At 39.4% G+C, this 12,344-nt stretch overlaps 1 protein-coding gene across 6 annotated transcripts in view; it reads right to left on the bottom strand.

Moving 5' to 3' along the window:
* ASAP1 (ArfGAP with SH3 domain, ankyrin repeat and PH domain 1) overlaps nt 1-12,344 on the bottom strand; it is a 376,577-nt gene that overhangs the window by 21,255 nt on the left and 342,978 nt on the right. For 5 of the 6 annotated variants that reach the window (XM_030553834.1, XM_030553836.1, XM_030553832.1 and 2 more), the window contains one exon: nt 4,844-5,005. In XM_030553834.1, the coding sequence (XP_030409694.1) occupies nt 4,844-5,005 (162 nt within the window). Of the gene's footprint in view, nt 1-4,843; nt 5,006-10,039; nt 10,094-12,344 lie in introns of all 6 variants that reach the window. The other variant, XM_030553837.1, reaches the window with a different exon arrangement.

The following is a 12,344-nucleotide window of genomic DNA, read 5'->3' on the forward strand; positions in this document are numbered from 1 at the left end:
TAAGGAGAAATGTATGTCCAGAAGAATTAACAATAAGAAGGTGTTTTTAAAATATATTAGGCAGGGCTTTGGAGCTGTACTCCGGCTCTGCTCCAGCTCCAGGCAAACACCTGCAGCTCCACTGCTCCGCAGCTGCTCCGGGCTCCAGCTCTGGGCTCTGCTCCAAAGCCCTGATATTAGGAACAAAAAGAATCCTAACAACGTATTGGTCCATTACTAGACTGAAATGGTAGAATTATTAATAATAATGCAGAAGAGGCAGAAGTGTTCAGTAAATAGTTGTGTTCTGTATTTGGGGAAAACTGATGATACAGTCTCATCATATGATGATGATAACACATTAGTATCTCTGGAGGATGTTAGCAAGAAGTGTAGCCACTGAATTTGACATTCTTTCCATTTTGTATGTTCAAACACTGCCAGCTAAAACCCAATTATCACACAGCTAGAAATAGTTTTAGGACCATGAGAGGCAAGGCCATGCAGCTGCATGTTTGCAGTTTTGCTAATCAGAATGGGAGGCTGGGACAAAGAGTTAAGCTTCCAGGAAAAGAGAAGGAATGTTTTGACAGCCTTGGTTTTAGGTGCCTCTGACATGTAAGTTTTGTTATTACTAGAAATGCTTTGGTGATAAGAAGAATACTGAATTTTTATTGGCCATTGCTATGGAAATTGTTATCCTATTAGGGGCTATTATGATTTATGTGCTTTGTCTGGAGAAAATTTATAAAAAGTTTAGCAGAAAGTGTTCTTTGGAGCAGTCAGAGGAAGCTTTTTCTTGGGAAAGGATCTAACACCTAAGTTCCTCAGCAGCTAGATAGAAGGAGGGGGCCACCTGAAGCCTGACTGCTGATTTCTTGAAACAATTTCAGACTTTTTGGGTAACTATAAATGTTTGGAATACTCTGAATTTACTGGAACAGGAGATGTGTGTGTGTGTGTGTGTGTGTGTGTGTGTGTGTGTGTGTGTGTGCGTGCGTGCGTGCGTGCGTGCGTGCGTGCGCTTGAGACCTAACTAAAAAGTAGTTTTAGGTAAAAGCATTTTGGTTTGTATCAATCATGTCTCAGATGGAGGAGGTGTGCCCCCACTGATTTATTCCTGACATCACTTGGACAGAAACAGTTAAATTACCACTGCTTTGGGTCTGAAAACTCAGGGTAACAGAAGCTACTAAAGTTAGATGTTTTTTAAATCAGCAGGTTCATTTAACTTGCATCTAAGAGGTTAAAAGAGCTGGCTGAGGAGCCCACAGGACTATTATGTTGATTTTCAATATGTCTTGGAGCACTGAGGAAGTTCCACAAGACTGGAAGAAAGGTAATGTGCCAATTTTTAAAAAAGGTAAAGGAGATGACCCAGGCCTGTCAGCCTGACATCAATCCTGGGCAAAATAATGGAGCAGCTGATACAGGACTCAGTTAATAAAGAATAAAAAGATGGTAATGTAATTAATGCAAATCAACATGATTTTATGGAAAATAGATCCTGTTAAACTAAACTAACTTGATATCTTTTTTTGATGAGATTACAAATTTGGTCAATAACGATAATAGTGTTGACATAACATATTTAGACTTCTCTAAGGCGTTCAATTTTGGTACCACACAACATTTTGATTACAAAACTAGAATGATATAAAATTAACATGGCACACATTGAACGAATTAAAAATTGGCTAAAATTGTCTCAAAATATAAACAGGGAATTGTCATTGAACAGGTATGTTTCCTGTGGGGTCCGAGAAGGATCGTTTTTTGGCCCTATTCTATTTAACATTTTTATCACTGACCTGAAAGAAAACATGAAGTCATCACTGATAAAAGTTTGCAATGACACACAAACTGGAGGAGTGGTAAATAATGAAGAAGATGGGTCACTGATTCAGAGCAATCTGGATTGCTTGGCAAATGGGGTGCAACCAAACAATATGCCTTTTAATATGGCTAACTGTGAATGTATATATCAAGGAACAAAGAATTGTAGACCACACTTACAAAATGGGGGAATGACTCTATTCCTGGAAGCAATGACTGAAAAAGATTTGAAGGATAATCAGCAGAACATTAACTCCCTGTGTGATGCTGTGGCCAAAGAGCTAATGTGATCCTGGGATGCATAAACAGGGGAATCGTATGCACAAGTAGAAAGATAATCTTATCTCTATATTGGGCACTGGTGCGATTGCTGCTGGAATACTACACCAGTCCTAGAGTCCAGAATTAAGAAGGATGTTGATAAATTGGGGAGGGTTCAGAGAAGAGCCACAAGAATGATTATAATGATAGACTGAAATAGCTCAATCTATTTATTTTAACAAAGAGAAGGTTAAGGGGTGACTTGATAACAGTCTATAAGCATCTACACGAGGAACAAATATTTAAAAATGGGTACTTTAATCTAGCAGAGAAAGGTATAATACAATCCAATGGCTGGAAGTTGAAGTTAAACAAATTGAGATCGGAAATAAAGTGTAAATTTTTAACAGTGAGAATAATTACTAATTGGAACAATTTACCAAAGGCTGTGATGGATTCTCCATCACTGACAATTTTTAAATCAAGATCAGATGTTTTTCTAAAAGATATGATTTAGAAATTATTATGGGGAAGTTCTATGGCCTGTGTAATACAGGCAGTCAGACTAGATGATCAGAATGGCCCCTTATGGCCTTTCAATCTATGAATGCACTCCCCACTTTGTCCTGAAATAGCCGCAGGACATGCTTCAGGGCATGCTGCAAAGCCTCTCTTCACTTCTTAAGTTTTTAAGAAAGTAGAGGTATGATGAATGTAACAAAGAGGTGAATATTTTCTTCTTTAGATAGCAACTTTCACTTTCATTGGGCTTTTTCATCTCTCATACTGGAATCTGACTTGAGTCTCAAATACAGATGACTGACAAATCAGTACAGGAATCAGATGGGATCTAGTAAGCCCAAAGGTTGCTGACTGGACTAATTATATGGCTTTTATGTTTGTCAGAGATTTTAGCTTTAGAATAGGACAGCCATAGCAATCTGAGTAAAGTGTGAGTGACCCACTAAACATTTTTTGAACCTAAATCCTAAAGTTAAGGGGGCTTAGGGAAGTCCTGCCAGCTGGACTCAGTGCAGAGTAAAATCACATGAGCCTGAGATGCATTGTGTCCAAAAAGCTAGATTTGGCACAAAAAAAATTTGGGACATCTGTGATAGTCACTTGGAAATACCCCAGAAAAATACATCAATCTGTATTTACTTGCAGCAGTATCAAATGTTTACTGCACATAGCATTATGCTTACAGATATCGCATCAATCACAAACCTCTTCCAGAGTGGGTGTGAACACATCCTTCAATCAATATAACTGTCAGGATAAGTTAATCTGAAGCCTCCCATCTAAGATGAAATGGTGTTGACTGGAAAAGGCATTTTTTGTTCAGTGGCCATTGGACTGAAACATCTCTCTTGGTACAGATTTTTTTTTTTTTAAAACCACTGACTCAATGTATCATCAGTGCCAAACACTTTCACTAGTATCTGTTGGTAATGTCTACAGACTCTTTTAAATGGTTGATCAAAATATGAAATGAGGTTTGATTTATTGTCTGTTGCATACATGCTTGTTTACCTATAATAAAAACAAAAACAAACAAAAGCAGGTGTGAATCTGCCCAGGAATTTGGACTGTATGGGCAGAGAGTTTTGCTGAGTATTGTTTGTGGTCTATGTGTATGTAGGCAGAACACAGAGAAACTTAAAACAGACTAGACAGAGAGAGACGCAGAGGGAAAAAAAAACAAGAAAGCCCAGCAGTAGCCGGCGAACAGAGCATGACACTGGCAAAAGCAAGGGAGTGAGCTTTTGGGTCTGTTAGCAAAAGAGGTTGTAACGTAAGAAACTGCTCCTCTTGTTCTTGATTCCTCCTGAGTTCGGAGAAACAGAGACTTTGTACGTTTCACATAAGTAAACAAGATTACATGAAAGAAAATGGAAGACTATCAATTTCTACTAGTCAAAGTCAAACTCTGACTAGCCGATCTGGTTGAAAAGGGGGAACCATAGCATTTTGCTTTACACCAATTCCTCCCCTCATTTTTTCTAAGCGCTCCTCTTCACAAACTGTACATGCTGCTGGTGCACCTCTGAAGTGCTTTAGTGAACATGCTACTATGCCAACAGGAGAGCTTCTCTTGTCAGCATAGTTAATCCACCTCCATGAGAGGAGGTAGCTATATACATAGTGCCGTCTACTAGGGAGGGGATGAGGGTTAGGTCAGTATAACTATGTCGCTCAGAGGTGTGGATTTTTCACACCCTTGAGCAATGTAATGATACCGATATAGGTCTGCATTATAGACCTGGACTTAGGCTAAAGAAGAATGTGGTAGGCTGGGACTCATTTTATGAAAGGTGGCAGCTTTCCCTCTGAAAAATTTGTCTTTATCATGACAAAGGAATTCCTCTAAGAGTGTCAGCTATCAGGAGTAGGCAGGATTTACAAATAGAAGCAGAAGATTGACTGGGCTAGTTAGTCTTTACTATGAAAAGAAAGGAACTATCTGGACAGGTCTGTAATAAATGTTTCTATAAAGTTTCTCTCAGTAAAGTATCCTGTTATACAAATACTTAGTCTGTTTTTCACCTCCTTCTACTGGCAGAAAGATGTAAACCCTGCAAGACTCTGGAATGGTACAGGCAACATCACAGAGAGCCTGGGAATTCATTTGAGGATGGAATTGTTCTGAAATTCCACAAAATATAGCAGCAATACCAACAATGGAAAGATAGCACTGACTAAGAGAAGCAAGTAACATACACCACCCATCTGAAGTTTTGTTTTATTTTGCATTTCTACAACTCACCCCAAGGAATTGGGCCCTTATTCTGGGGTCCATGAGGTAGTGGGCTTGGTGGGTCAGAGAGGGTTCTTTTATGTCCAGGCGGTGGGGGAGGTGGTCTCTTCTTGGAAAGTGTGGAGCTGCCACTGGAGGGTTGAGTGCTTAGAGGAAGGGTTGAAGGTGGACCTGTAAAATGAACAAAAAATCATCTTACCAATACAGAATGTGTAACATCAAAATATCACCAAAGAATTAAAAATCAGAATATAGTAAAATGGAGCAAAGGACTGAAAACAAAAATAAGCCATGCCAAAACACTGTTGAGATTAATGACATACCCATCACCTTTAGCCATTTTAATTGTAACAGGACAGTATGGAATTTGACAATAAATAACATACATGTATTTTAAAATGTACATTCACATAAGGTGAATCACTACAGGATTTATAATTTTAGGCATCGTTAAAAACAGCAGAAAATGTTTTAAATCTTTATAAACTATTTATTGAAGATAAAGTACTTCAATTAGGGTTTAAGAATTACTGTTTATAAAATCTCCATACCACAATGAAACAACAAACTAAATCTTTTAGCATGCTGTCAGTATTGTAGATTCAGAGATTCGTATCATAGCTAATGTGACTAACAAGGTTTTTACAATTTTTTTCCCTTTCGCAAACTTTCCTTAAATGCTGAGATACAGGTTTCCAAAATAAATTCATTTTTCTATTGTTAATTGCCATTGTTTTTGTGTGGATTAAATATATAGTGCATGACAAAGTATTAAACCTAGTGGATAAGAAACAGACATTACAAAACCTCATTATAAACATATATAGTAGTACACTGGAATTTGTTTAGAAGGCTCAAAATACTATTGCAGCTAATAAAGTAATAATACATTTTTGGGCCATGATCCTGAAATGAGCTCTGCATGGGCCTTTGGCTGGATAGCTCTACTAGTCCGAGACTCTGTTCAGATGCAGGGATCTTCCCACATAGCACTTATTGGTTTAGACATTAAAGATATCATCTATCTAAGAACATTTAATCATTCCTCCATTCAAAACCTGCCTACATATCCAATGAATATTACTTATGATTTAAATAATAATATGGTCTCTTGTTTAAGTCACAGAGTAGAACGTTGCTAGTTTGCAGTTTGCTAATATATATACCCCATAATTTGCACACAAGCAATGCTGTTTCCTCCATCAGAAAATACAGAGCTCTGAGTGAATATTATGAAGACTATGTTACTTTTACAAGTGTACTGCAAAACGTGTATGTAAAAATAATACGAATCAAATTACACATCAAATGTGTGAACAAATCACTATAAATTTTGCAATGAATTATCCTTGCTATTTTTGTTTAACTTATTCACCAATTCAGTAATTTGCAAGTCTCCCAGACATTAGTGAAAATTAATGCACTTCTTCTATACTGATTTTATCATATAGTTTCTATGTGAATAATTTCACATTATTGGGGGGAGGAAGAGATAGCTCAGTGGTCTGAGCACTGGCCTGCTAAACCCAGAGTTGTACATTCAATCCTTGAGGGGACCATTTAGGGATCTAGGGCAAAAATCTGTCTGGGTATTGGTCCTGCTTTAAGGAGGGGGTTAGACTAGATGACCTCCTGAGGTCCCTTCCAACCCTGATAGTCTATGAATTTCTGTATCTTTTAAAATTTCATTATTAAAAAAGCTAAAATATAGACAGCTTTGGTGCTATAAATCTGGATTGGGGATCCTGTAGATTTATGCAACACAAAAGCTCTTCATTTTATTTTTTTTTATGAATGATTGTGTGAAGTCAGGGCAGGTGCACGGATGTTTCGCGCCCTAGGCGGAATGACAACCTTGCACACACATCCCCCGAGTCCGGTGGCAGCTGCCCACCCCCCCTCCGGCCTGAGGTGCCCACCCCCCAGGCAGCTCCCTGCCCCAGCTCACCTCTGCTCCGCCTCCTCCCCGAGCATGCCATTGCCCCTCCACTTCTCCCACTTCCCAGGGTTGCGGCGCCAATCAGCTGTTTGGCGCCACAAGCCTGGGAGGGAGAGAAGCAGAGCGGGGCGGCGTGCTCAGAGGAGGAGGCAGAGCAGAGGTAAGCTGGGATGGGGACTGGTTCCCCTGTGTGCCGCACCCCCCCTTACTTGCTGCAGTCAGCCCTTCCCACACCCCCTGCCCCAGGTCCCTCCGCCTAAATGCCAACGATGACCGAGGCGGCCAAAGATCCGGCCGCCACAGTCGCCGCCGAAGGACCTGAAATGCCACCCCCCCAAATGCTAGTGCCCTAGGCGACTGCTGTGTCGCCTAATGGGTTGCACCGGCCCTGTGTGAAGTGCTACAAACCAACAGCAGCTCAAAATGTAACCGTAAAAGGACTTCAGTACTCATTGTGCTGCTGCTAACACTATTCTAAAGTCACAGTTAATACAACATACTTGTTTTCTACACAAGGACAGAAGAAAAGAGGTAGTTATTTGAAATCTCCACTTTGGAGCTACATGTGCTGACCCATGGATCTGATAAATGCAAACCACTGAAGTTATTACAGTTTTACCCCATAACTCCTTAGTGACCAACTGATGGAAGCGCATACCATCTTTATCAGTCACTAATCAGAAGTTTCCTTCCAGCTGAACTACAGTACAAACAATCCAAGCTTCATTCCAAAAATGGTGAAAATATCCTGAATTGGCACTGTATACTCTCATTTAAATTAAGGCAACATAAAGCTTCAAACTCAAGTGGAAGTAAACTGAGTATGATCTCTCTCTTTTACATAAAACAAGAGCTTGACTAAGAATAAATATTTCAACAGCCAAAAGATAAAATTAAATAGAAAAAACTTGTGACTAAAACTGAGATAGAGTGTATACATTTTTAATACCTCATGATACTAACATGTAGGGTGACTAGATAGCAACTGTGAAAAAACAGGTCAGCAGGTGGGACCTTCCTACTACCAACCCTACTAACATGTCTATAGATACCACAGAAAGAGTTTAAAACTTTATAATTCTATAGTTTTCAAAGGTTCACATTCTAACATGTGAAACTTATGAATGGTACAATAGCAATAATTAAAATACAACTCCTTTCAGTAGAAGGATTTCAAATCACTTTGCAAATTTTAAGACTTGCAACATACATTCTGAGGTAGGTAGCATTATACCCATTTTATAGATGTGTGATACAGCATGGCCAGAGGGCAGCAGGAGAGTGTCAGAAGAGAGCCTTAATCCCTGTAAGGGGAAGAAAGTTTGCTATAGATTAACTAGAGCACCTGAAGCCAATTAGATCACCTGCAGTCAGTCACATGACAAAAACCCCTGCTTCAATCAGACAGTGTGGGAGTTGGAGCAGAAAGGATTGGTATTGGAGCAGAGAACAGTTTGAAGAGAAGCAGAGGAAAGTTTGGAGGAGTGTTGCGGTGGGCTAAGAAGTCCAAGACCCTAGGTAAGGGGCACCTGACTTGTGCAGAGGGACGGCAGGAAGCCCCCCCACAAGTTGAAGGGCAGGAGAGGGAAGTAGCCCAGGGGAAGGAGCCGCCAGTTTAAGTGGTTCACCACTATCCTCAGGGCCCCTGGGCTGGAACCTGGAGTACAGGGCGGGCCCAGGTCCCTCCCTCTCCACTCCCTTCAAGGACACTAGTGGGGCCATTAATATTCCAATTCAGGGGCAAGAAATGACGCCGTGAACCCCCCCCCCAAAGAAGAGAAAGCGCGAGACGCATCATAATAGTGCCGGCAATTTGCCACAGATGGCATAAACAGACACAGAGAAGTTTTGCCTAAAAAACGGTTACATTGTTGGTTTGCAGAGACAACTGCTTATCATACTGACCAGTTCTGTCTCATTGTTTCCTTTTTATTCCCTGTGTGTAGTCATTTGTGGTCTCATCTCATACTTAAGCTGTAAACTCTTTGGGGGCAGGGACTGCCTTTTTGTTCTGTTTGTACAGCAGCTAACACAATGGGGGCCCTAATCTATGACTAGGGCTCCTAGCTGTTACAGTAATACAAATAAATAATAATAATACTCAGTGACTTTCCCAATGCCAAGAAACCCAACCACTCTCCTGCTCTCATCACTAAACAACACACTTTTCTTTTAGGAAAGTAGTGGGTAACATTTACCAAGATATTTTCCTGAAAAGAAACTACGGAATCTCGGGAAAATCATCTAAAATATATTCAGGGCAATAGCTAGTTTCAGAATGACAGAAAGGAAAATGGTTGGATTTTCAGGAAACACTTTTGAGGAAAAAATGAACTGAAATCTATAATTTATTACTGAAACAGGTGATGGAATGATACTAAAGTCTGTAACGATAGGTTCAGTACAGGTTGAACCACTCTAATATGGCACTCTTGGGACCTGACTGGTGCCAAATCAGAGAATATGCCAAATCACAGGTCAATGCAGAGTGCCAGCGGGTCTCCACAGGTGTGGGAAAGTAGGGCTGTGGGAGGTGCTGCAGCACCCCCAGGCTTTGCACCCAGTGTGATCCCCCACCTGCGATCCCCCCTGCCACCCAGGATCCTGGCCGCCAGTTCCTGCCCCGGGGGCTCCGATGCTGGTCCCAGGTCCTCCCCCTCACTCCCAGAGCTTGAATGCTGCGAAGTATCTGTTCGCGGCACTCTGGAAGCACTGGGAGGGAGGAGGAGGAATTAGTAAGCGTGGGGCTGCTTGTGCGCCAAAGGCTTAGGGGCAGGAGAGCAGAGGGGGGAAGTTGGCGCTGATGGACGCTCCACATCCACTAATTTTTCCCCACAGGTGCCCTGGAGCACCCACGGAGTCAGCACCTATGCCAGATCGCAGATGCTGCCGGACCAGGGAGTGCCGAATTAGAGAGGTTCAACCCGTACTGATAGTAATATTTTTATCTGCCCCGTAACTATCAAAACTCAGGACAGCATAAAGTTACACAAGATAAATTAGAAAACATTTAATAGAATATGTAATTTAAAATTAAATTTTCCAGCCTTAAAATATTTATCTATGCAGCAATTAAAAATATTCTGTGGTAAGTTAAAATAATTGTAAGAGACCTGCAATTAGCGGTGTGTGTACTTCAGCTTTTGTGGAGTTAGTACATGTTCTACATATTAATTTGTGTACCAGTGACGACATGCAAAGCTGTTACTATCCATCAATTTTTTTTTTTAATAGCAGGAGATCCTAAAGTATATATATATTTTTACCACTGCATGAGAGATATGGGAGAACCAGTATTCCAGTTAATGGTAGGACACGTACTGCAAAGGAAAGTGATAAATTTGTGTTAAAAATGGTACTTTCATAATATATATTGCTATTTTTTCCAAAATTCTTATAATTTCAGACAATATCTTTTCTTTACTTGTCAAGCTCTTTCTGCCAACATTTGAGAAATTCTGATCATAAGCACACTATTACTCTTCAGGGCATGAGCAGAATAAATTGACTGGACATTAACTTACAACAGTCAACTCTAAATTTGTCCTGTAAAGTGAGACAAAACCTACAATTAACTACTTATATCAAGTTACTTCATAGAGATTTTCATATATTTATAAGTGCGTGCCATCAGGTCTCTCTTTCTATTAAAAATACCGGAAAATTAACAGTATAGTGAATCAAGAATAACAAAACAAGATATAAACAAGAGTGAAATAGCTCGTTTTACCTAAATCAAAAACCCAAGGAACTGAAATACAACAAAACACATAGCTAGAAGCACTTTTCTTTAAAAATGAGTTGTGTATGCATTTAGTAAGGAAAGACTGTCATAATATAGTCTGAGAGCATTAAAGTCAGAGCTGTGCTTTCAATGTGTATGGGTTGACATACTGCGTTTTGCTTTAAGTTTGGAAATCAAATGAATGCAGCAGCTCAAAATCCAAACAGACTTAAATTGGAGGGTTTTGATTAGGTTTTCTGAGGGAAACTGGCAAAGCCACTTAGATTATCTTAATTTTCACCAAAAATTGTGAAAATGACCCATATTTGCCCCAAACCTTTACAACAGGACTGGAAGAACTAGCTGGCAACATTAGTGACAAACCCAATATTCAGGCTAAACATTTGCAGAGATTTAATTAAGATCAGTGAAACTAATGTGTTCAGCCATGCTACTCCTTGGCTGTCATTACAAAAACAACATACAAACCAGCAGACCTATCTGACAACTGATGCTTGTCAGAATTATGGAAATTGAACTTCAACTGACTTTCTCACTAAGTAACTGAGGACTTGTTTTTACATGAGAAAGTTGAGCCAGTTTAACTAAAGATGTGATTTTTAAACCAATTTATTTGAAGTAGACACATTTATTTCTGTTTAAGCCAGGCTTATTTTGAGTTAGTTTAAATTAAGTAAGTAATCAGTTTTAACTAAACCAAAATAAGCCAACCTTTTAACAAAATAAGAATGTCCATGCAGGGGTTTGCACCAGTTTAACATAAACAGGTATACCTATTCAACTTCAACTGGTGCAACTTTATCACATAGACAAGGCCTAACATACCCTTTTTCCTCAATGAAATGTGGGGAGCAAACACATCAACTTTAGCAACTTTTAAAACTCCAGCTGAAAAGTTAACAAATCGAAAGACCCAGTCTTACATTAACTAATATATGTAGAAATATAAAAGTAACTTGCAAATACATTAGCTACACACACACACAAATTGACATACTGTAATTTATAAACCCATATACATGCACACAGTTTTAAAAAATAAACCAAGTTAACTTTTAGACACCAAATGCACTAAAAACCATGGGTAAGAGGGGGCAATCAGTACATAAATGATTTTTAACTTGCCTTACTTCCCCCACGCTGTAGGCTAGAATAGGATTGAATTAGCATAGTTAAATGAAAAAATGCTTCATAATTTGTGTGTACAATGCTGATTTTGCTAGCAGTTGTGAGAAGGCCTTGAAATAATATGGCTTAACTGGAAAAGCTAGGCCTGAAAGGTAACTAAAGATAAATGGAAGAAGAAACCCCAGTTATTATATAGATAGTTAATAATAAGAAAAAACTGTGCACATTGAACCAGCAATGACCCCAAACTGGCCCCAACATGGTTTTTAGCTAAGTTAGTAACATGCATTGCCATCACTGGTTTATGAAAAGGGTACAAAAGTGTGAACTTCTGAAGTGTCATTGACAATGCCTGACTGACTAAACTGGGTCTAATACTCCTGGGTTTAGCCCATCTGTAAATATTTTGATCAAATGCTTATAAATGTTTTGTTACTATTTGGATGTAGTAAATTGCTTATTATTCAGGCTTTTTAGGCATGTTTAGAGCAATTGTATAAATATGATCAGCCTTTGGATTTAATAAAGGAATCTGCAGTTAAATTAGTGTCATGGTAATATCCCCTACATAAATAATAATAATTCCAACACACATTAAGCTCAGATTTGATGGTTTCCAGTTCACTGTGACATCTCAGCAAACATCATGGAATCCTGCTACTAAGGAACTTCACTGGAGAATGAAGCCAGTTTACGAA

This window comes from Gopherus evgoodei, chromosome 2 (assembly GCF_007399415.2).
Source record: "Gopherus evgoodei ecotype Sinaloan lineage chromosome 2, rGopEvg1_v1.p, whole genome shotgun sequence".
NCBI classification, from domain to species: domain Eukaryota; kingdom Metazoa; phylum Chordata; order Testudines; family Testudinidae; genus Gopherus; species Gopherus evgoodei.